This window comes from Staurois parvus, unplaced genomic scaffold, assembly GCF_062004578.1.
Source record: "Staurois parvus isolate SC_StPar_1 unplaced genomic scaffold, SC_StPar_1.0 ptg000333l, whole genome shotgun sequence".
NCBI classification, from domain to species: domain Eukaryota; kingdom Metazoa; phylum Chordata; class Amphibia; order Anura; family Ranidae; genus Staurois; species Staurois parvus.
The window spans coordinates 342,694-368,429 of NW_028318129.1; the positions used below are offsets into that span (position 1 = coordinate 342,694).

The 25,736-nt window shown below is 49.7% G+C and overlaps 2 protein-coding genes across 2 annotated transcripts in view; both read left to right on the top strand.

The window, feature by feature from the left end:
• LOC149457149 (lymphocyte antigen 6E-like) overlaps positions 1 to 25,736 on the top strand; it is an 89,968-nt gene that overhangs the window by 22,545 nt on the left and 41,687 nt on the right. The window lies entirely within an intron of this gene.
• LOC149457150 (uncharacterized) lies at positions 9,693 to 23,823 on the top strand. Its single transcript, XM_089683995.1, has 6 exons — positions 9,693 to 9,897; positions 11,118 to 11,171; positions 13,274 to 13,372; positions 13,532 to 14,023; positions 21,626 to 21,686; positions 23,787 to 23,823. Exons 1-6 carry the CDS (start codon positions 9,693 to 9,695, stop codon positions 23,821 to 23,823), a joined length of 948 nt encoding a protein of 315 aa, XP_089540121.1.

Here is a 25,736-nt window from a genome sequence, read left to right on the forward strand (position 1 = left end):
CCCCCTCACACCTCTATGCACTCAGACCCCCCCCTCACACCTGTAAACACTTAGCTGCCCCTCACACCTGTACACACTCAGCCCCCCTCACACCTGTACACACTTAGCTGCCCCTCACACCTGTACACACTCAGCTCCCTCACACCTGTACACACTCAGCCCCCCTCACACCTGTACACACTCAGCCCCCCCACACACAAACACCTTTATGCACTCAGCAACTCCCCCATACACATACCTGTACAAACTCACACCCTATGTACACACCTGTAAACACACACACACACACCTGTACACACACATACACACACACACACACACACACACACACCTGTACACACACACACCTGTACACACACACACCTGTACACACTCACCCCCTATGTACACACCTGTACAGACACACACACACCTGTACACACACACACACACACACCTGTACACGCTCAGCCTCCATGTACACACCTGTACACACACACACCCGTATACACTCAGCAAACCCCCGCCCACACACACCTGTACACACACTCACTCAGTGACAGAGAGCTGCAGCAGCTACCAACTTTTTGGGCCGGTTCACACTATAGAAACAGTCCAGATGCGTTTCTGCATGTGCGTTTTTGATGCGTTCCAGTGCATTTTTTATGCATTTCTGATGCATTTTTTATGTAATCCAGGTAATTTTTTCCCCTCTCTTTTTCTTTAATTTTAATAGGGACATGTACGTTCCAGTGCATTTTCGATGTGTTTTGGTGCGTTCCAGTGTGTTCCGGTGCATTTTTATTGCATTTTACCATGTTCCAGTACAGTTCTGTGCAGGAAAAATGCCATCTGTTCTACTTTTTTATTGCAACCGGAACGCACTGGAACTGCAAGCGCTGATGTGAACTATGACATTGACAACCATATAACCTATTTTCTGCTCATTTTGGATGCAAACAAAGCAACTGAAATGCATGGAGTGTGAACTGGTCCTTCCTCTGTAGTGCATTACACAGCTTCCCTGCACCCTCCTCCTTCTCCTGTCCCTGTGGGCAGCCAGGCCCCTCAGCATGCTTGGACCCCCAAAATTTGTATCAGCTATCCCCCCCTGATGGCGGCCCTGACTTTCACCCCCCTCTCACCACCATCTCTCTCACCTCCCTCTCTCCCATCCCCCTCACTCCACTCTCTCTCTCTCCCACCCCCCTCTTTCTCTCACCCCTCCTCTCTCACCCGATTTGTCTCACACCCCTTATCTCTCCCCACCCGTTTCTCTCTTCTTTACCCCCTCTCTCTTACCCCCCTTTCTCTCACCCCCCTTTCTCTCACCCTCTCTCACTACTTGTCTCTCATCCCCCTCTCCTTTTCACCCCCTCTCTCTCTGGCCCCCCTCACCTCCTCTCTTTCTCAACCCCCCTTTCTTTCTTCCCCCTCTCTCTCGTCTCCCCCATCCCCTCTCTCACCCCCTTCTCTCTCTCACCCCCCTTTGTCTCATCCCCTCTCTTTCACTCCCCCTCTCTCTCATCTCCATCTCCCACCCCTTTCTCTCTACCCCCTCTCTCTTTTTCACCCCTCTCTCTCATCCTCCTCTGTCTCCCACTCCCCTCTCTCTCACCCCCCTCCCTCTCTTTCACCCCCCTTTCTCTCTCATCTCCCTCTCTACATGCCCCCCCCTCTTCTACCCCCTTCTCTCTCACACCCCTCTCACCCCACTCTCTATCATCGCTCCTCTCACTCCCCTCTCTCTGTCACCCCCTCTCTCTCACATTCCCTCTTTCTCTTACCCCCTTTCTCTCACCCCCCTTCTCTCTCACACCCCCGTCTCTTTCTCACCCCCCTATCCCCCCTTGACCCATTCTCCCTTTCACCTCCCCTCATTTCCCCTCTCACCTCCTCTTTTTCTCTCCCCCACCCCCTCATCTTCCTTCTCACAGCCCATCACTCTCTCTCTTTCCCCCCCACCTCTTGCATGTAGGCAGGGGGAAGACGCTGACTGACAGCTGACAGAAAGTGATTGTTACTTGTCCCATCCCCCCAAGCACTGCCACTCATCCTCCCCAGCACTGCCACTCATTCCACCCCCAGCACTGCCATCCCATCCTCACCACTGCTACCACTGATCCCATCAACCCATCAGCACTGCCACTAATTACACCCTCTTCCCCTTCTCCAGCATTGCCATTAATCCCTCCTCAGCGCTGCTACACAACCCATCTGCACTGCCACTAATCCCATCCTTCCCACCACTGCCACTGACAACACCCCCCCACTTCCCCAGCATTGCCATTGAACCCCCTCCAGCATTGCCACACATCCTATCTCCCCCCAGCATTGCCAATAATCCCATCCCCCCACCACTGCCACTAATCACCCCCCCCGGCAACCAATGGGTGAGTGGTAATGATATGCAGTAACGTCTAGCAACCAATAAACAAGCAGAGAGGATGTGTTGTAACCTCTAGCAATTAATCGGCGGGCAAACCTTTAGCAACCAGTCAGTGAGCAGTAATGATGTACCGTAACCCCTTACAATCACTGCCTAATCTGATACAGTAAACTGGTTTTGAGTCTAGATTCTATTTATTGTATGTCTCAGAGCAGGTGTGGGGGAGGGGAGGATTGCATGGGGCGGGGGCCAAGAAAATTTTTGCCCAGGGTACAATCAATTTTAAAGACAGGCCCTGCCTCAGGGGCTTATTATGAAGAAACTATTTTCCTACAGTATAAACCCCGGAGGTATTGTATTTATGTGATTTTGTTTTTTCATATATTCCACCATAGCATGTCTTTCTTTTGTGATTTTGTTTCCTCTTCCTTCTTTTTTCTTTTTCTCCTCTATTGATGGTGTTTCTGCCTAGTGGAACAATCATCTGTGTCCTTTGTGCCCCTACATCCGGAACTCTGTTCTTGTGGGGTTGAATCATCACCCCCTACGAAGTGTCACAATTCTGGTCCAGTAAGTGATCCCATGATTGACTATCAATATGGCCTCAGTCTGACAATTGTGTATATACTATGGTAGTGATATACAGTGAAGGAAATAACTATTTGCTCCACTGCTGATGTTGAATGTTCGCCCCTCACTAAGGAATGATCAGGCTAAAAATCGAATGTTTGGTGTATTGTAACACTGAGAGACAGAATAGCAACACAAAATTCAGCAGAAATGCGTCTAACAAATGATGAATGATTTACATGTTCATGAGCAAAATAAGTGTTTGATCCCCTTCACAAAACATGACTTAGTACTTGGTGGCAAATCTCTTGTTGGCAATCACAGAGGTCAGACGTTACCTGTAGTTAGCCCCCAGGTTTGCCCACATCTCAGGAGGCATTTTGGCCCACTCCTCTTGGCAGATCCTCTCTAAGTCATTAAAGTTTGGTGACTGACGTTTGGCAACTCGAACTTTCTGCTCCCTCCACAGGTTTTCAATCAGATTAAGGTCTGGAGACTGACTGGGCCACTCCAGGACCTTAATGTACATCTTCTCGAGCCACTCCTTTGTTACCTTGGCCGTGTGTTTTGGGTCATTGTCATGCTGGAACACCCATCCACGACCCATAATCACTGCCCTAGCTGAGGGAAAAAGGTTCTCACCCAAGATTTGCCGGTACATTGCCCCGCCCATCGTCCCTTTGATGCGGTGCAGTTGTCCTGTCCCCTTAGCAGAAAAACACCCCCAAAGTAGAATGTTTCCACCACCATGTTTGACAGTTGGGATGGTGTTCTTGGGGTCATAGACAGCATTCCTCCTCTTCCAAACACGACGAGTTGAGTTGATGCCAAAGAGCTCCATTTTGGTCTCATCTGACCACAACACTTTCAACCAGTCCTGCTCTGCATCATTCAGATGTTCAGTGGCAGACTTCAGACGGGCCTGGACATGGGCTCTCTTGAGCAGAGGGACCTTGCGGGCACTGCGGGATTTCAGTCCTCGTCGGCGTAGTGTGGTACCAATTGTTCTCTTGGTGACTGCGGTCCCAGCTGCCTGGAGATCATTGACAAGATCCTCACGTGTAGTTCTGGGATGATTCCTCACTGTTCTCATGATCATTGACACTCCACGAGGGGAGATCTTGCACGGTGCACCGGTCCTAGGGAGACTGACAGTTGTTCTGTGTTTCTTCCATTTGCCAATGATTGCACCAACTAATGTTACCGCCTTGTGTAAGTCTACAATCTTGTCCCTGACATCCTTGGACAGCTCTTTGGTCTTTGCCATGGTGGAGAGTTTGGAATCTGATTGTTTGATTGCTCCTGTGGACAGGTGTCTTTTATACAGGTAACACAATGAGATTAGCATCACTCCCTTTAAGAGACTGCTTCTAATCTCAGCTTCTTGCCTGTATGAAAGACACCCGATAGCCAGAAATCCTGCTGAATGATAGGGGATCAAATACTTATTTCCCTCATGAATATGTAAATCAGTGCATAATTTGTTAGACATCCATTTATTTTGAATTTTGTGTTGCTATTCTGTTTCTCAGTGTTACAAAACACCTACCATTCGATTTGTAGACCGATCATTTCTTTGAGAGTGGGCAAACATTCAAAATCAGCAGGGGGTCAAATACTTATTTCCTTCACTGTATATGTTTATGTTCTAGATATAACCACTTCAACATTACCCCCTGATGAAGATTCATATCAAGGATTGAAACATGTTGGGGCTGTCATACTGTATGTATTATTAATTTCATATGCTCTGTGGTGGTTTTATGTCTTTTCTTTGGACCAAGGTCTTCTTCTGATGTAATTATATTTACAGTGTTTTAACTATTTGGTAATAAAATTTTTGAGTTTTAAACAAGAATTAACATTTTTCTGATGCCGTTAAAGTCCCTCATCATTTTGCTCTGGTTTTTATTCATTCAATTCTGGGATGTGGCACCCGGCATAACCAGATGGGCCGTCTCTCCTTTTGCTTTCCCTGCTTCTTTCCACAGCCCTGGATTTGGCAGGCCGTGCTAAATAAACTGTAATTGGCTACTACTACCCCTGGAAACAAGGCCACCACTAGCATTATACTGGCACTGATCTCCTCCCACAAGTGAGAACCCACCCGAGCTATTCCTGCAGGAAGCTGTCAAACCCGACAGCAAATCATAGGTGGTGGAGGCATTCCCCACCCCACAGCCACACTTATACAACGGGCAAGCTGTGAGGTGGGGAATGCCTCTGCTGCCTGGGTTTAACAGCTTCCTGGTGGAGTGACTTGGGCAGAGTTGGATGGTGTATGAACTCACCTGAGATATTCCCTGCAGCACCCTGATGGACCTTTGCTGCAGCTGTGAGTGACAATTGGAGCTGAAGCAAAGACATAGAATGACATTTCCCTATTGTTGTTCAATGTGTGAGGGCACAGGGGGCCCCCCGATCTTGGGGCCCATGTGCACTGCACACATTGCACCCATGGAGGATACACTAGTTCTGACTGGCTGCATTTTAGGAGTAACTCCCTGAACGATGGTAAGAAGTGGAGAGTTAGGCTCCAAAGGTTTCTGAGAAAGGACAGCCAAGGCCGAGACCTGACCCTCGATAGAACGTAGTGCCGATTTACCTCTATTTGCAAGAAGGAAATAATTTCATGACAAGTAGAATCAACACAGATTGTTTCCTGGATTCACATCACAAAAAAACAGCATTTCAGGTCCAGTGGTACACTTTATAGGAAGTAGCCATAGATGCCTTCAGCATGGTCAGAATCACAGTCTCTGAAAACCCCTGTCTCTGAGTACCCAGGCTTCTATAGCCATGCCATTAAAGTGACAACCGATCTGATGATTTGGAAGTGGCCACAGAACATCGGTGAGCAGACAATCAAGATCTGCATACCAGCTTTTTGTTGAATCTAGATGCCAGTAGGTCCACAGCTGACGTCCCCACCAAAGACACAAGTCCTGAAACACATCTTGGTGAAGTGACCATTCTCTGGGATTATTTGAATTGTCACACAAAGACAAGCTATATATAATAATGAATTAATATCACATTTTTATTAAATATAAGCTATAGATTTCAAATAAAAAAATTTGGATGAATCTCTGTTGAGTAACTGTTGAATGACATTCATGACTTGAGAGTCAAACATTAGATTTACAGAAAAGGCTATTTTCACATTGTAAGAATACCAATGATTTGCTCCCGGTCATAAACTATTGTTGCCGCATCAATCACAACTGAAAACGAAAGTCAGAAAACACAAAAAAACAGTTATTATACAATTTACCAAAAAACATATAATATGAGGTCAAACCTAGACAACACTTTCAAGGTTAGGCAGGCCCTGGCACGACATAGTTAAAGGTAAATCTAAAAGAAATTGGGCAGAAATTGGACAGAAAATTGTAAGAAAATTGTATAGTGTATGGCCAGCCTTAGATTCTGCCCCATTCTGTCAGAGCAGCTCCGTTCATTGCTACAGACTTTACTTTGCTTCCCCTAGTTGCTACAACTGGACATTCTTAATCAGGGATTTTTTTTTTAGCCAAAACATGGTGCCTGTTCTGCCATCTCTGACAGCCCTGTCCTCTCTGACCTGTCACTGTACACACAGAAGATCTGTACTTTTTGGGTGTTTCTGTACTGTGTGGTGGGGGGACTCTGTACTGTGGGGGGCCCTACACTGTGTGTGGGGACTCTGTACTGTGAAGGGGTGGGGGCTGTGCTGTATGTGTGTGTGGGGATCTTTACTGTGGAGGGGTGTACTGTGTGGGGGTCCTGTTCTTTGGGGGGTCTGTATTGTGGGGGGACTGTGCAGTGTGTGGGGGCTTTGTTCTGTGCGGGGGGGGGTTGTGCTGTGTGTGGGGGGCTCTGTACTGCGAGTGGAGGGCTCTATACTGTGTCTGGAAGACTCTGTACTGTGGTGGGGGGGCTCTGTATTGTATGTGGAGGACTCTGTACTGTGTGTGGATGGGGGGCTCTGTACTGTAAGTGGGTCCTCAGTACCGTGTAGGGGCAGATCTGTACTGGGGGGGAGGTGGGGTGGGAGGAGAGCTCTGTATTGTACAGGGAAAGAAGGTGTGGTGAGAACTATGTAATTGGGTGGTTGAGAGGAAGATCATATTTGGTCATACACTGGACCTGTTACCCTATCCTGCACCCTCTATGATACGCACTCCTGAACCCTGCGCAGTACACGTTCCTGAACCTTGCACCTTGTGTGATATGCAGTTCTGAGCCTTTGCCACATCACCACTTGGCAACAGCACACCAATCCTGGGAGCCAGGGCCCTAAATAGACTCTGGCTGACCCAAGATGGCCACCAAAGTCACATGGGGCACCACCATCCAATGGGATAGTTCGCCCCCCGTGACTGAGGAAACCATAAAGAAAGTTCTTCTTTACTTCCTCCCCCATCTACATTACTGCTTGTCGAGTGCCACCTGCAGTGGAGGATAAAGACTTCATCTGCCTACAAACATTTACACTCTTCATCATCACCATACCGCACAGGAATACTTCTGCAGTACAAATGGGAACTGGACCTGCACAGGATCCTTCTCTCCTCCTTAGTGGATGTTTCACCCTCCCAGGTAGCTGATTGTGATCTGGCTTGTGCTGCTCCTCCAAGAGTTTGGATTAGAATTTTATCACCCTGTTGTCGGCTGCAACCTGCATTATTATGAGGCGGTCTTTGATTGTTTCTGTTTTATTATGAATAATGGTTGGAGATGCTGGATGTAGATTTTAGCTATAGTGCCATGAAAGCAACAAACATTTATTCTGGGAAAATCAACACTATTGAGGAACTTCCCAGAATTGTGGTGCATTTGTACAGTATGTCTCAGAGAAGGGGGGGGGGATAGAATGCAAGTATGGGGTGGTGTGGGGCGGTGTGGGGCGGGGCCAAGAACATTTTTGCTCAGGGTACAATCCATATTACAGACAGGCCCTTCCTCAGGGACTTATTATGAAGAAACTATTTTCTACTGTATAAACCCCGGAGGTATTTATGTGATTTTGCTTTATTTCATATATTCCACCATAGCATGTCTTTCTTTTTGTGATTTTTTTTCTCTTCCTTCTTTTTTCTTTTTCTCCTCTATTGATGGTGTTTCTGCCTAGTGGAACAATCATCTGTGTCCTTTGTGCCCCTACATCCGGAACTCTGTTCTTGTGGGGTTGAATCATCACCCCCTACAAAATGTCCCAATTTTGGTCCAGTAAGTGATCCTATGATTGATTATCAATATGGTCTCAGTTATATTGGCAGGCGGGGCTAAATAAACTGTAATTGGCTACTACTGCCCCTGGAAACAAGACCACCACTAGCATTATACTGGCACTGATCTCCTCCCACAAGTGAGAACCCACCCCAGCTATTCCTGCAGGAAGCTGTCAAATCCGACAGCCAATCATAGGTGGTGGAGGCATTCCCCACCCCACAGCCACACTTATACAACGGGCAAGCTGTGAGGTGGGGAATGCCTCTGCTGCCTGGGTTTGACAGCTTCCTGGTGGAGTAACTTGGGCAGAGTTGGATGGTGTATGAACTCACCTGAGTCATTCCCTGCAGCACGCTGATGGACCTTTGCTGCAGCTGTGAGTGACAATTAGAGGTGCAGCAAAGACATAGAAAGAAATGCCCGTAGCGAAATAAAGAAGAAATAGCGCAGGGCATACATGACTAGGCCCAGAGTGGGGGAAGGAAGAGCAGAAAGGGTTAAGGTAGCTCCAGGGGGATTTGTTATTGTTAGTGGGGGGTAGCTGATTGGTAGAGGTTGGTGTAGGTGGGGTTTTGCTGCACCTTAGGGTGGGAGGTTCTGTGAGGGGGCGTCAGTTAGCTGGACGGCAAGAGTGTGAGCTTGGTGTCCGTTTCGCACACCTTGCTTCAGGCTACCTTTAGCCCTGCCACGGACGGCCTTTTGGCTCAGCTGCGGGAGGCAGCGGAGGACAAGGGGATGGACTGGCTGCAGAGCCGTGTCTCGGATCTCTTGCAGGATCCGGGCTCATCACCTGCAGCAGGGGGGCGGGAGCGCCCACGTGCTCGGAGGTCTAGGCCTCCGGAGCACTTTAGCCCGGGCTCTCCCCCCCCCCTCCCAGAGCTCAGCGCCACCCTGGGAGCCCCGCTCGGGCCCCTCCGGCTCCGCTTGCAGGGTGCTCCTTTGCCTCTGCTAGCGGTGGAAGCCGGGAGGAATCCCCGCCATCGGCAGAGCTCGGTGGGTGGGGCCTCACGCGGGGGAAGTCCCTCCCCCCGCCCCTCCCAGAGCTCAGCGCCACCATGGGAGCCCCGCTCGGGCCCCTCCGGCTCCGCTTGCAGGGCACTCCTTTGCCTCTGCTAGTGGGGAAGCCGGGGGGAATCCCCGCCATCGGCGGAGCTCGGTGGGTGGGGCCTCGCGCGGGGGAAGCCCCTCCCCCCGCCCGCACAGCATGGAGGCAGAAGAGGAATCTGCGGCTCCTCCACTGACAAGGTGCCGGTCAGGGAGGGAGCCCTGCGTGGGAGGCGCACAGCTGCGGCTGCCGGGCTGTCTCCTGCTGCGGCCGGCGGGCCCCCTGAGAAGTCTGGGGCTCCGGCTCCGGTGAGGCAGCAGCGTGGATGGCGTGCAGCAGGGAGTTCTGCAGCTGCTGGGCTGTCTACTGCTGTGGCTGGTGGGCCCCCCTGGACGGTCTGGTGCTCTGGCTCCACAGCAGCATCAGCGGAAGACTGGAGCTGGGCGGAGGGCAGCTGGAAGTGCTGCAGGTCGGAGCCCAGGGACGGCGGTGAGCATGTCTGGTGCCGGGAGGCGGAGTCGTGAGCGGCGCAGACCAGCAGGACCCGTAGCTCCTGGGACCGGGAGGCCATCTGAACAGCGTGCGGAGGACGAGAGGTCGGAGGGCGAGCTGTCGGAACCCGATGCGGGGGCGACGGCTGGCCGCTCTACAACGGTGGACCGTGAGCATGCGGCTGAAGGGGCATCTCCTTGGCAGCCTGGTGAGTTACCTGTTCTGGGGTCTATCTCTTTTTCTTCTGCGTTACGGGACCTGCTGGGGGGTGGTAGGGCCGCTACGGTGAGTGCGGCCTCTGCGGCGTGCGCTGTCGGCGTTCCCCCGTCGGGTATGAGTGGAGGTCTCGGTGATGTGATTTCCGGTTTGCGGGACCTGTTGCGGCGTCTTGAGTGGGGTGGTGGTGGGGCGCTTGGGCCTGCTTCTGCGTGGCTCCCGCCGGATGGTGGGGAAGGTTTCGGGGTTCTTGTACAGGACAGCGGGGACGTGCGGCGTCCGGGGGTCTCTTCTCCTCCGGGGTCTGGGCTAGGGGTTGTTCCGGCCACGACAGGTGATCGGGGTTCTACGGCCCCCTCCGCGGTGTTGGGTGCGGTTTCGAGGGTGTCCGGGCCTGTCGGCTTGGCGGACTCGGCTAGAGGCGAAGTGTACGGGTGTTTTGAGGGCCCTTTGGGTGCGCACTTACAGTCGGAGGTACGGGAGAAGATTTGGAGTGGGGAGTACGTTGATATATTCTCACTCTTGCCTTTGGAGCGTTTTCCTTTTTTGAAGGGTCCCGGGTTGACGAGAGTAGGCGGGTGGAAGCGGAGCAGCGGCGTTTTCGTTTTATCCCGCGTGCCTTTGCAAATTGGTTGCAGGCGTTCGCGATCTTGGCTAGTGTGATTGGGGAGAAGGCTCCTGAACATTGCTCGGCACTGGTCTGTTACCTTGATGCCATTGGTGAGGCTCACAGGGTTTATGGGGGTACTGCGTGGCTTCGGTACGATGAGCAGTTTAGGCAGCGGAGGGCGGTTCGCGAGTCGTTGCGTTGGGATCATAAGGTCTTTGGCCTCTGGATGCGACTCATGACACCGGCGAGGGCCCCTGGTTCGTTTTTTCAGAGCGGGGGCCGGCGGTTCGTTCTCCCTGGGACAATCGGCCTCCAGGCATCAGGGGTTCTGCTGGCAGTTCCAAGAGGGGACGTGTCGATTTGGTGGGTTTTCGGCACGAATGTTCCGGGTGCGGGAGCTCCCATCCCTTGTCGCGCTGTTTCCGGCGGGGTCGAGGCCTTCCCGGAGAGCATGCTGGTAAGAGGGACGACTCCAGTGCGAGTGGAAAGGATGGGGCCTTTCTTAAAAAGGTATCCTGATCGGGTAGCTGCAGTGCTGCTGACGGCGGGTTTTTCGGAGGGTTTTCGCATCCCGTGTGCTTTGACTTTGATTCCTCCCTTAGCTCGGAATTTGCGGTCGGCCTTGCGGCATGAGGAGGTGGTTTCGGCTAAGTTGCGTAAGGAAGTGGGGTTAGGACGCATGGGGGGTCCGTTTGCTTGAGCTCCGTTTTCAGATTTGGTTGTTTCTCCCTTGGGGGTTGTGCCCAAGAAGGAGCCGAATGCGTTTAGGTTAATTCCCCACCTGTCCTTCCCTGAGGGGAGGGTCGGTGAATGATGCTATTGATTCGGAGTCGTGTTCGGTGTCTTACACGTCTTTTGATGCAGCAGTTTTCTGGGTTCGTCGGTATGGGCGCGGTGCGCTAATGGCGAAATCAGACATTGAGTTGGCGTTTTCGTTTTTTGGGTTGTCATTGGCAGGGCTATTTTTGCGTTGATAAGTGCCTTCCTATGGGGTGTTCTATATCTTGCGCTTTGTTCGAGAAGTTCAGTTCATTCGTGGAGTGGGTGGTGCGGGATGTCTCAGGGATGAATTCGGTCATCCACTATTTGGATGATTTTCTTTGCGTGGGTCCGCCAGATTCCGGAGTATGTGCAGTTTTGCTGGCCACTTTGCAACACGTTGCGGAACGTTTCGGGATTCCTCTGGCGGTGGATAAGACTGAGGGCCCGGCTACAGTGATGACTTTCTTGGGCATTGTTTTGGATTCCGGCGCGATGGAGTGCCGCTTGCCTGAGGTTAAGCTGTTGGCTCTACAAGGGGAACTCCGTGGGGTGCTGGGCAAGCGAAAAATTCAGCTGCGGGCCTTGCAGTCGTTGTTGGGCAAACTTAACTTCGCTTGTCAGATTCTGCCCATGGGTCGGGTGTTCTGCCGCCGGTTGGCTGCGGCGACGGCAGGGATTACCTCCCCTTTACATTTTATTTGGTAGACTCGGGATCATCGGGAGGATTTGCATTTGTGGCACACCTTTTTGGATTCATTTAATGGGCGGGCTCTCTGGATGTCTGGCCCGGTTAGCAATTTTGATTTGGAATTGTTCACGGACGCGGCGTGCGGCGGCGGGTTATGGGGCTTTTTTCCAGGGTCGATGGAGTGCGGCCTCGTGGCCTGCTTCCTGGCGGGAGGCGGGTTTTCTTCGCAACTTGGTGTTGTTGGAACTTTTTTCGGTGGTGTTGGCGGTTGAGGTTTGGGGAGAGAATTTTCTAAATCAAAAAGTGCGTTTTCACTGTGACAATTTGGGGGTGGTTCAGGTCATCAATCGGGTCTCAGCTTCTTCACGACCGGTGGTGGCCTTGCTTCGCCATTTAGTGTTGCGTTGCCTGCATCTGAACGTTTTTCTCCATGCGGTGCATCTCCCTGGGGTTGATAACACCTTGGCTGACGCTTTGTCTCGCTTTCAGTGGGACAAATTCCGAGAGTTGGCACTGGCAGCGGAGCAACACGGGGTTCCTTGTCCCGACTGGCTGTGGGAGATTGCCTTAGAGTCCTTGCGGGCTGGATCCAGCGTTCGGTGAGTGAGGCGACTTGGTCTGCATACTCTAGGGTCTGGCGGGAGTAGCTGGATCTGCTACAGCAGGTTGGGATTGATCCCTGGGGGCCGGAGGTGGTTTTGGCGGTATTGTACTTTGTGGCGCGGAATTTTGAGCGGGGGGTGTCGGCTGCTGTGGTGGATCGCCGACTGGCGGGTTTGGCATTCTTCTTTAAGTTGCAAGGGTGTCGGGATTTCACTAAAGATTTTTGGGTTCGGCAGGCTCTTCGGGGTTACCGGAGGGCTCATCGATGTAAGGATTCTCGTCGTCCGGTGTCCTTTGAGTTGTTGGGGTCTTTGTTTGTGCATCTGTGGTCTGTGTGTTCTTCAGACTTTGAGGTGTGCTTATTTCGGGCGGCCTTTGCGGTGGCCTTTTTTGGGGCTTTGCGTATTGGGGAGCTCGTTAGTCCGTCCAAATCGGTTCTTGGGGGGTTATTGGTGGATGAGGTCAGGTGCTCCGGTGAATGGGTGGAGGTGATGGTACGTCGGTCTAAGACGGACCAATTGGGACGTGGTGCTCGGGTGCGTTTTTTCGCTCTTCCGGCTTCGTTGGTGTGCCCAGTAAGGGCGGTTCGGGAATTTTTGTCCCGTCGTCCAGTGGGGCAGGGGTGTTTTTTCAGGCATGCTGATGGGTTGCCGTTGACGCGTTTTCAATTTGTTTCCGTTTTTCGACGGTGTTTGACAGCTGCAGGTTTGGATGCGTCTTTGTATGCTTCGCATTCATTTCGGATAGGGGCTGCTATGGAGGCTGCCCGGTGGGGGTTGTCGGATGATGTGGTGAAACGCATTGGTAGGTGGGATTCCCAGAGATTTCGCTTGTACGTTCGTCCGCATCTGTTGAGGGACTAGTGGGAGGCCGGTGTCTGTTTGTCCCTGGGCGATGGGGGGTAGTGTTGGGTCTTGTCTCTGTGATCTATTGTTTTGGTTGTTTTGCTTTTCTTTCTTTCAGATGGAGCGTTGTGCCTGGTTTGGATCCTGGGTCACTCTTATGTGTTTTGGGGGGCTAGGCGGGCTGATGTGAGGCCCAATGGCAGGCAGCTGGGGTTAGCTAGACCGGAGGCCTGTGTCCGTTGGATAGGTGTGCCGGGCATGTTGTGGGGTCGTGTAGTGCCCGAGGTGCAGCGCTTTGCTCAGCTTGATAGACCACCAGATGTTCTTGTGCTTCATGCTGGTGGCAATGATTTGGGGGTTAGGTCCATGCGGGAGTTGGTGCGAGATGTCAAGCTGGACTTTCTTCAGTTGCGGCGGTCTTATCTGGGGATGGTGGTGGTGTGGTCCGACATTGTCGCCCGAACCTCTTGGCGTTGGGCGCGGTCGGTGGAGAGGCTCAACAAGGCTCGGATCAAGGTTAACAGAGAGGTGGGGCGTTTCTTTAGTCACCATGGGGGGTTGGTGGTCCGGCACTTGGAGTTGGAGGTGGATACTTGGCGGTATCTCAGATGTGATGGGGTGCATTTGAATGCGGTTGGGACGGATTTGTGGTCCCTGGATCTGCAGGATGGCATACAGCGGGCTGTTCGTTTGTGACGTGGCACGCATGGGTAAGGGATTACCCAGCGTGCTGTGGCGGTTGTTGGTCTTTGGAGGCGGTTCTTATTTGGAAGGTAAACAACAATGGTGTGGGACCCATCCGTGGTATGGGATGCCCAGGGACATTCCCAGTTAACCAAGGTTTAACTGGAAGGTGGTGGTGCTGCACTGCGGACGGTATGGTTGTCTCCGAGCTGGTTGGTTGCGGCTGGAGGCCTAGTGTATATGGTTGTCCGCAGGTGCATTTCGGATCGTTTGGGGTGCCTTCGAAGACCAACAACAATTCTTTGGGTTTCTGTTATAAGGAATGGTTGGTGTATTGTAACTTGAGTTGTTAATAAAAGGCCATGTTGGCCATTTACTCCAAAATTGGTGTCTGTCTTTTGTTAGTATAATTGGTTAAGGGGAAGGGGGTTGGTGTGGAACGGTAATGGTGGTAATGGGGAAGTGGACGAGCCTATCTCTGGTGCAATAGTCATGCCTCCACCACCTATGATTTGCTGCTGGGTTTGACAGCTTCCTGCAGGAATAGCTCGGGTGGGTTCTCACTTGTAGGAGGAGATCAGTGCCAGTATAATGCTAGTGGTGGCCTTGTTTCCAGGGGTAGTAGTAGCCAATTACAGTTTAGTTAGCCCAGCCTGCCAATATGACTGAGGCCATATTGATAATCAATCATAGGATCACTTACTGGACCAAAATTGTGACATTTTGTAGGGGGTGATGATTCAACCCCACAAGAACAGAGTTCCGGATGTAGGGGCACAAAGGACACAGATGATTGTTCCACTAGGCAGAAACACACACCATCAATAGAGGAGAAAAAGAAAAAAGAAGGAAGAGAAAAAAAATCACAAAAGAAATACATGCTATGGTGGAATATATGAAAAAACCAAATCACATAAATACCTCCGGGGTTTATACAGTAGAAAATAGTTTCTTCATAATAAGCCCCTGAGGAAGGGCCTGTCTGTAATATTGATTGTACCCTGAGCAAAAATGTTCTTGGCCCCCGCCCCACACCGCCCCACTCCGCCCCACACCTCCCCACACCGCCCCACTCCGCCCCACACCTCCCCATGCTCGCATGCAATCCCCCCCCCCCTTCTCTGAGACATACTGTACAAATGCAACACATTTCTGGGAAGTTCCTCAATAGTGTTGATTTTCCCAGAATAAATGTTTGTTGCTTTCATGGCACTATAGCTAAAATCTACATCCAGCATCTCCAACCATTATTCATAATAAAACAGAAACAATCAAAGACCGCGTCATAATAATGCAGGTTGCAGCCGACAACAGGGTGATAAAATTCTAATCCAAACTCTTGGAGGACCAGCACAAGCCAGATCCCAATCAGCTACCTGGGAGGGTGAAACATCCACTAAGGAAGAGAGAAGGATCCTGTGCAGGTCCAGTTCCCATTTGTACTGCAGAAGTATTCCTGTGCGGTATGGTGATGATGAAGAGTGTAAATGTTTGTAGGCAGATGAAGTCTTTATCCTCCACTGCAGGTGGCACTCGACAAGCAGTAATGTAGATGGGGGAGGAAGTAAAGAACTTTCTTTATGGTTTCCTCAGTCACAGGGGGCGAACTATCCCATTGGATGGCGGTGCCCCATGTGACTTTGGTGGCCATCTTGGGTCAGTCAGAGTATATTTAGGGCCCTGGCTCCCAGGATTGGTGCACTGTTGCCAAGTGGTGATGTGGCAAAGGCTCAGAACTGCATATCACACGAGGTGCAAGGTTCAGGAACGTGTACTGCACAGGGTTCAGGAGTGCATATCATAGAGGGTGCAGGATAGGGTAACAGGTCCAGTGTATGACCAAATATGATCTTCCTCTCAACCACCCAATTACATAGTTCTCACCACACCTCCTTTCCCTGTACAATACAGAGCTCTCCTCCCACCCCACCCCACCTCCCCCCCCAGTACAGATCTGCCCCTACACAGTACTGAGCCCCCACTTACAGTACAGAGCCCCCCATCCACACACAGTACAGAGTCCTCCACATACAGTACAGAGCCCCCCATCCACACACAGTACAGAGTCTTCCAGACACAGTACAGAGCCCTCCACTCACAGTACAGAGCCCCACACACACCGTACTGAGCCCCCACTTACAGTACAGAGCCCCCCACACACAGTACAGTCCCCCCACAGTACAGAGCCCCCAAAGTAAAGGCCGGTCCCCACGCACAGTACACCCCTCTACAGCAAAGAGCCCCCCATACACACACAGCACAGCCCCCACACACAGTACAGTCCCCGCACAGTACAGATGTAAGATGGGAAACAGCTTTCATTGTTTGAACACTGATGGAAGTAAATTAAAAACGTTCTGACTGACATTCTGCAGTTTAGCCACAAGATGTCACTGTTTCTAACACAGCCTCAGACTGCATAGCTATTTCTATATTCAATAAGGGGTGGGGTTTTCTCAAGGAGAGTGAACAGGAAGAGAAAAGAGAAGCCATACTGGAGAGAGAGAGGAGAAGGCTGAGTGATCGGAGAATTAGTTGCCATCCAGCTGTGACGACTTCCCTCGTTAATCAGAAATCCCATTGAGTGAAGCTGATGGTGTTCAAGGCGCTAATCCTGTTCAAAGAGGGGAAGATTTTCTGCCAGGAAGCTGATGAGGACAGAGGAGCAAAGCAACATACATTGCTGATAACATCGCATGATTAGTGGAGAGACTTTTGTTCTGTTCAGAGTCATCAGCGGCTACAATACAGACCCGGGTCTGTAAGAATTGTGCACGCACCTCATTTCAGTGTTGGCACCTATAAGACTGAGACCAGGCCTATAGTTAGTTAGGGTCTCTGTTTGTGTCAGGCCACAAGTGTTATTGCTGATCATTGGAAGGACTCCACAACTTAAAGTGACATTTCACATTGGAGAACTGATAAAATCCTACAAACTCAAGCCAGACTGGCGTTTTGCTCAGAAGGAATACTCAGGCATGTGCTACAGGACCAGTTATGGGAGGGGGAATACTGTAGATTTGTGTAAGATTGTAGGCTGTTGTGCTGCACCGCAGGCTAGCCCATACCGTACACCCATACACTGATTCCTGCTCTGTAGGGTGATAACAGGTAAGGTGTGGCAGCTTAGTTGTGCCCCCCAGTAGGTAAATTACTTCACTTTCTACCTTCATCCATCAGGGGGCGCCGTGCTGTGCAGCACAAGGGTCTCAGCCTTTGGGCTGGGTGTATGTAAATTTATTGTATGTTCCCAGCATTTGTGGTTGTGTTTATTTGCCACATCTTAGTAAAATTCTGTTGTGACAAAAGCTGGTGTTGGGGTTGCTTTCCTCGTTTGTGACTTCACTGTATCCTGGGCAGCCCACCCCAATACACGGCTTACACAGACCCCCCAAAGTACAGACCCCTCCACAGTAAAGATCCCCCCACACACACAGTACAGCCCCCCCCTGCACAGTACAGAGCCCCCACACAAAGTGCAGGGCCCCCCACAGTACACAGTCCCCCCCATCACACAGTACAGAACACCCAAAATGTACAGATCTTCTGTGTGTACAGTGACAGGTCAGAGAGGACAGGGCTGTCAGAGATGGAGGAACAGGCACCACGTTTTGGCTAAAAAAAAATCCCTGATTAAGAATGTCCAGTTGTAGCAACTAGGGGAAGCAAAGTAAAGTCTGTAGCAATGAACGGAGCTGCTCTGACAGAATGGGGCAGAATCTAAGGCTGGCCATACACTATACAATTTTCTTACAATTTTCTGTCCAATTTCTGCCCAATTTCTTTTAGATTTACCTTCAACTATGTCGTGCCAGGGCCTGCCTAACCTGAGACAATTGAAAGTGTTGTCTAGGTTTGTCCTCATATTATATGTTTTTTGGTCAATTGTATAATTTATGACCAGCCTTAGGGACAGGAAAATTGTAGAATGAGTCAGAAGTTTTTGTACAAAATGCACTTGAATTTTTCATCACAACTGGTTTTGTGTGTTTTCTGACTTTCGTTTTCAGTTGTGATTGATGCAGCGACAATAGTTTATGACCGGGAGCAAATCAGAGCTCTTCTCCCACCCCACCTCCCCCCCAGTACAGATCTGCCCCTACACTGTACTGAGCCCCCACTTACAGTACAGAGCCCCCCATCCACACACAGTACAGAGTCCTCCACATACAGTACAGAGCCCCCGCCCACAGTACAGAGTCTTCCACTCACAGTACTGAGCCCCCACATACAGTACAGAGCCCCCCACACACAGTACAGTCCACCCACAGTACACAGCCCCCAAAGTAAAGGCCGGTCCCCACGCACAGTACACCCCTCTACAGCAAAGGGCCCCCCATACACACACAGCACAGCCCCCACACACTGTACAGTCCCCCCATAATACAGACCCCCCAAAGTACAGGACCCCCCACAGTACAGATCCCCCAAAGTACAGGACCCCCACAGTACAAACCCCCCTAATGTACAGGACCCCCACACACAGTACACCCCTCCACAGTAAAGATCCCCACACACACAGCACAGCCCCCCCCTGCACAGTACAGAGCCTCCACACACAGTGTAGGGCCCCCCACAGTACAGAGTCCCCCCACCACACAGTACAGAACACCCAAAATGTACAGATCTTCTGTGTGTACAGTGACAGGTCAGAGAGGACAGGGCTGTCAGAGATGGCAGAACAGGCACCACGTTTTGGCTAAAAAAAAAATCCCTGATTAAGAATGTCCAGTTGTAGCAACTAGGGGAAGCAAAGTAAAGTCTGTAGCAATGAATGGAGCTGCTCTGACAGAATGGGGCAGAATCTAAGGCTGGCCATACACTATACAATTTTCTTACAATTTTCTGTCCAATTTCTTTTAGATTTACCTTCAACTATGTAGTGCCAGGGCCTGCCTAACCTGAGACAATTGAAAGGGTTGTCTAGGTTTGTCCTCATATTATATGGTTTTTGGTAAATTGTATAATGTATGGCCAGCCTTAGGGACAGGAAAATTGTAGAATGAATCAGATGTTTTTGTACAAAATGCACTTGAATGTTTCATCACAACTGGTTTTGTGTGTTTTCTGACTTTCGTTTTCAGCTGTGATTGATGCAGCGACAATAGTTTATGACAGGGAGCAAATCATTGGTGTTCTTAGAATGTGAAAATAGCCTTTTCTGTGCAAATCTAATGTTTGACTCTCAAGTCATGAATATCATTCAACAGTTACTCAACGGAGATTCATCCAAATTTTTTTATTTGAAATCTATAGCTTATATTTAATAAAAATGTGATATTAATTCATTATTATATATATCTTGTCTTTGTGTGACAATTCAAATAATCCCAGAGAATGGTCACTTCACCAAGATGTGTTTCAGGACTTGTGTCTTTGGTGGGGGATGTCAGCTGTGGACCTGCTGGCATCCTGATTCAACGAAAAGCTGGTATGCAGATCTTGATTGTCTGCTCACCGATGTTCTGTGGCCACTTCCAAATCATCAGATCAGTTGTCACTTTAATGGCATGGCTATAGAAGCCTGGGTACTCAGAGACGGGTTTTCAGAGTCTGGGATTCTGACCACGCTGAAGGCATCTATGGCTACTTTCTGTAAGGTGTACCACTGGACCTAGAAAGCCATTTTTTTGTGATGTGAATCCAGGAAACAATCTGTGTTGATTCTACTTGGCATGAAATTATTTCCTTTTTGCAAATAGAGGTAAATCGGCACTACGTTCTATCGAGGGTCAGGTCTCGGCCTTGGCTGTCCTTTCTCAGAAACCTTTGGAGGCTAACTCTCCACTTCTTACCATCGTTCAGGGAGTTACTCCTAAAATGCAGCCAGTCAGAACCAGAGTATCCTCCATGGGTGCAAAGTGTGCAGTGCACATTGGCCCCAAGGTCAGGGGGGCCCCCTGTGCCCTCACACATTGAACAATAATAGGGAAATGTCATTCTATGTCTTTGCTGCACCTCTAATTGTCACAGCTGCAGCAAAGGTCCATCAGCGTGCTGCAGGGAATATCTCAGGTGAGTCCATACACCATCCAACTCTGCCCAAGTTACTCCACCAGGAAGCTGTCAAACCCAGGCAGCAGAGGCATTCCCCACCTCACAGCTTGCCCGTTGTATAAGTGTGGCTGTGGGGTGGGGAATGCCTCCACCACCTATGATTTGCTGTCGGATTTGACAGCTTCCTGCAGGAATAGCTGGGGTGGGTTCTCACTTGTGGGAGGAGATCAGTGCCAGTATAATGCTAGTGGTGGCCTTGTTTCCACTGGCAGTAGTAGCCAATTACGCTTTGGGGCAGTCCAGGGTCAGTGCCAAGAAAATGTTTGCCCAGGGTTCAATCAATATTAAAGACAGGCCCTTCCTCAGGGAATTTATATGAAGAAATTATGTTTCTTCAGTATTAACCCCGGAGGTATTTATGTGATTTGTTTTTTTCTTTTTCTCCTCTATTGATGGTGTTTCTGCCTAGTGCAACAATCATCTGTGTCCTTTGTGCCCCTACATCCGGAACTCTGTTCTTGTGGGGTTGAATTATCAGCCCTTGGGAAATGTCACAATTTTGGTCCAGTAAGTGATGCTACGATTATCAATATGGCCTCAGTCTGACCATTTTGTATATACTATGGTAGTGTCAGGGACCGTGGGTCTCGCCGCGGCGCACAGGTCTGCACATTCGCAGATTGCCTAGGTGCACCAATGTGCAGGCATTAGGACCTGGGCGCCCGCGGCGGCAAGTGCGGCCGTGCATGCGCACTCGCGCACATGGACGTGCGCCTGGCACCAATGATGGTGCAGGGTGCACTATTTAAACTAGCCAGGCGGTGATCAGATTGCCGCAAGGTCTAGTTCCTGTTTTCCTAAAGTACGTTCCTAGTTGCCGACCCTGCCTGTCCTGATTCTTGTTGACCTTCTGCTCTGATCCCTGGCTCGTCCCTGACTGTTCCTCTGCCTGCCCTTTGCCCGGGCTCGTGACCCGGTTACTCTTCGCCTATTGCTCGGTACCTATCTGCCTCCACCGTTACCGACCCGGCTAGTCTGACCACACTCACTCCTGACTGTCATCCATCCATCCCGCTCGGGACCTGGACCTGTCAGCCTCTTCACATCAGGCTCACCCCTGGCACATACCCTCAGCGGGACCCCTCTACCACAGTTGGGTGCACTCAGGGGCCGCGACCTGGTTTCAGTCTCGCACCAAGTCCATCCCCACCATCAGGGGCTCTGGTGAAAAGGCAGACTGGGACTAAGACTCCGTGTCCTGGGGAATCCCGTTCTGTGGGTCACTAGAGATCTCGCCAGGCGGTGCCTGACAGGTAGTGATATATATGTTTATGTTCCAGATCTAACCACCTCAACATTACACCCCTGATGAAGATTCCTATCAAGAATTGAAACTAGTGGTGGCCTTGTTTCTAGGGGTAGCCGTAGCCAATTACATATAATTTAGCCCCACCTGCCAAATACCCAAACCCCCTGTGCCCTCACACATTGCACAACAATAGGGAAATGTCATTCTATGTCTTTCCTGCAGCTCCAATTGTCACTCACATCTGCAGCAAAGGTCCATCAGCGTGCTGCAGGGAATATCTCAGGTGAGTTCATACACCATCCAACTCTGCCCAAGTCACTCCACCAGGAAGCTGTCACACCCAGGCAGCAGAGGCATTCCCCACCTCACAGCTTGCCCGTTGTATAAGTGTGGCTGTGGGGTGGGGAATGCCTCCACCACCTATGATTTGCTGTCGGGTTTGACAGCTTCCTGCAGGAATAGCTCGGGTGGGTTCTCACTTGTAGGAGGAGATCAGTGCCAGTATAATGCTAGTGGTGGCCTTGTTGCCAGGGGTAGTAGTAGCCAATTACAGTTTATTTAGCCCAGCCTGCCAATATAATTGAGGCCATATTGATAGTCAATCATAGGATCACTTACTGGACCAAAATTGGGACATTTCATAGGGGGTGATGATTCAACCCCACAAGAACAGAGTTCCGGATGTAGGGGCCCAAAGGACACAGATGATTGTTCCACTAGGCAGAAACACCATCAATAGAGGAGAAAAAGAAAAAAGAAGGAAGAGAAAAAAATCACAAAAAGAAAGACATGCTATGGTGTAATATATGAAAAAAAAAGCAAAATCACATAAATACCTCCGGGGTTTATACAGTAGAAAATAGTTTCTTCATAATAATCCCTGAGGAAGGGCCTGTCTGTAATATGGATTGTACCCTGAGCAAAAATGTTCTTGTTCCCGACCCACTCCGCCCCACACCCCCCCACACTGCCCCATGCTTGCATTCTATCCCCCCCCCCCCTTCTCTGAGACATACTGTACAAATGCAACACATTTCTGGGAAGTTCCTCAATAGTGTTGATTTTCCCAGAATAAATGTTTGTTGCTTTCATGGCACTATAGCTAAAATCTACATCCAGCATCTCCAACCATTATTCATAATAAAACAGAAACAATCAAAGACCGCGTCATAATAATGCAGGTTGCAGCCGACAACAGGGTGATAAAATTCTAATCCAAACTCTTGGAGGACCAGCACAAGCCAGATCACAATCAGCTACCTGGGAGGGTGAAACATCCACTAAGGAAGAGAGAAGGATCCTGTGCAGGTCCAGTTCCCATTTGTACAGCAGAAGTATTCCTGTGCGGTATGGTGATGATGAAGAGTGTAAATGTTTGTAGGCAGATGAAGTCTTTATCCTCCACTGCAGGTGGCACTCGACAAGCAGTAATGTAGATGGGGGAGGAAGTAAAGAAGAACTTTCTTTATGGTTTCCTCAGTCACCGGGGGGGGGGATGGGGGGGGACGGGCAACTATCCCTTTGGATGGCGGTGCCCCATGTGACTTTGGTGGCCATCTTGGGTCAGTGAGAGTCTATTTAGGGCCCTGGCTCCCAGGCTTGGTGTGCTGTTGCCAAGTGGTGATGTGGCAAAGGCTCAGAACTGCATATCACACAAGGTGCAAGGTTCAGGAACGTGTACTGCGCAGGGTTCAGGAGTGCGTATCATAGAGGGTGCAGGATAGGGTAACAGGTCCAGTGTATGACCAAATATGATCTTCCTCTCAACCACCCAATTACATAGTTCTCACCACACCTTCTTTCCCTGTACAATACAGAGCTCTCCTCCCACCCCACCTCCCCCCCAGTACAGATCTGCCCTACACAGTACTAAGCCCCCACTTTCAGTACAGAGCCCCCCATCCACACACAGTACAGAGTCCTCCATATACAGTACAGAGCCCCCCCCTCGCCCACAGTACAGAGTCTTCCATACATAGTACAGAGCCCCACCACACAGTACATAGCACCCCACACACTGCACAGTCCCCCCACAATACAGACCCCCAAAGTACAGGACCCCCACACACAGTGTAGGGCCCCCCACAGTACAGAGTCCCCCCACCACACAGTACAGAAACACCCAAAAAGTACAGCTCTTCTGTGTGTACAGTGACAGGTCAGAGAGGACAGGGCTGTCAGAGATGGCAGAACAGGCACCACGTTTTGGCTAAAAAAAAATCCCTGATTAAGAATGTCCAGTTGTAGTAACTAGGGGAAGCAAAGTAAAGTCTGTAGCAATGAACGGAGCTGCTCTGACAGAATGGGGCAGAATCTAAGGCTGGCCATACACTATACAATTTTCTTACAATTTTCTGTCCAATTTCTGCCCAATTTCTTTTAGATTTACCTTCAACTATGTCGTGCCAGGGCCTGCCTAACCTTGAAAGTGTTGTCTAGGTTTGACCTCATATTATATGGTTTTTGGTAAATTGTATAATAACTGGTTTTGTGTGTTTTCTGACTTTCGTTTTCAGTTGTTATTAATGCAGCAACAATAGTTTATGACCGGGAGCAAATCATTGGTATTCTTACAATGTGAAAAAAGCCTTTTCTGTGCAAATCTAATGTTTGACTCTCAAGTCATGAATGTCATTCAACAGTTACTCAATGGAGATTCATCCAAATTTTTTTATTTGAAATCTATAGCTTATATTTAATAAAAATGTGATATTAATTCATTATTATATATAGCTTGTCTTTGTGTGACAATTCAAATAATCCCAGAGAATGGTCACTTCACCAAGATGTGTTTCAGGACTTGTGTCTTTGGTGGGGGACGTCAGCTGTGGACCTGCTGGCATCTTGATTCAACGAAAAGCTGGTATGCAGATCTTGATTGTCTGCTCACCGATGTTCTGTGGCCACTTCCAAATCATCAGATCATTTGTCACTTTAATGGCAGGGCTATAGAAGCCTGGGTACTTAGAGACAAGGGATTTTCAGAGTCTGTGATTCTGACCATGCTGAAGGCATCTATGGATACTTTCTGTAAGGTGTACCACTGGATCTGGCAAGCCATTTTTTTGTGATGTGAATCCAGGAAACAATCTGTGTTGATTCTACTTGGCATGAAATTATTTCCTTCTTGCAAATAGAGGTAAATCGGCACTACCTTCTAGGGTCAGGTCTCGGCCTTGGCTGTCCTTTCTCAGAAACCTTTGGAGGCTAACTCTCCACTTCTTACCATCGTTCAGGGAGTTACTCCTAAAATGCAGCCAGTCAGAACCAGAGTATCCTCCATGGGTGCAATGTGTGCGGTGCACATTGGCCCCAAGGTCGGGGGGCCCCCTGTGCCCTCACACATTGAACAACAATAGGGAAATGTCATTCTATGTCTTTGCTGCACCTCTAATTGTCACTCACATCTGCAGCAAAGGTCCATCAGCGTGCTGCAGGGAATAACTCAGATGAGTTCATACACCATCCAACTCTGCCCAAGTTACTCCACCAGGAAGCTGTCAAACCCAGGCAGCAGAGGCATTCCCCACCTCACAGCTTACCCGTTGTATAAGTGTGGCTGTGGGGTGGGGAATGCCTCCACCACCTATGATTTGCTGTCGGGTTTGACAGCTTCCTGCAGGAATAGCTCGGGTGGGTTCTCACTTGTGGGAGGAGATCAGTGCCAGTATAATGAGAGATGGCCCATCTGGTTATGCCGGGTGCCACATCACAGAATTGAATCAATAAAAACCAGAGCAAAATGATGAGGGACTTTAATGGCATCGGAAAAATGTTAATTCACATTTAAAACTCAAAAATGTTATTACCAAATAGTTAAAACACTGTAAATATAATTACATCAGAAGAAGACCTTGGTCCAAAGAAAAGACATAAAACCACCACAGAGCATATGAAATAATAATACATACAGTAGGACAACCCCAACATGTTTCAATCCTTGATAGGAATCTTCATCAGGGGGTAATGTTGAGGTGGTTATATCTGGAACATAAACATATATATCACTACCATAGTATATACAAAATGGTCAGACTGAGGCCATATTAATAGTCAATCATGGGATCACTTACTGGACCAGAATTGTGACATTTCGTAGAGGGTGAGGATTCAACCCCACAAGAACAGAGTTCCGGATGTAGGGGTACAAAGGACACAGATGATTGTTCCACTAGGCAGAAACACACACACGCCATCAATAGAAGAGAAAAAGAAAAAAAAAAAAAGGTTAAAACACTACATATAATTACATCAGAAGAAGACCTTGGTCCAAAGAAAAGACATAAAACCACCACAGAGCATATGAAATTAATAATACATACAGTATGACAAC

Excerpts from the sequence above, each read along its gene's own strand:
- LOC149457150 (XM_089683995.1), top strand. The coding sequence starts at position 9,693 with ATGTCTGGTGCCGGGAGGCGGAGTCGTGAGCGGCGCAGACCAGCAGGA. Across the intron at positions 13,373-13,531 it reads TGATGTGGTGAAACGCATTG|ATGGAGCGTTGTGCCTGGTT; the intron begins GTAGGTGGGATT and ends TCTTTCTTTCAG. Across the intron at positions 14,024-21,625 it reads TACTTGGCGGTATCTCAGAT|CTCCAATTGTCACTCACATC; the intron begins GTGATGGGGTGC and ends TCTTTCCTGCAG.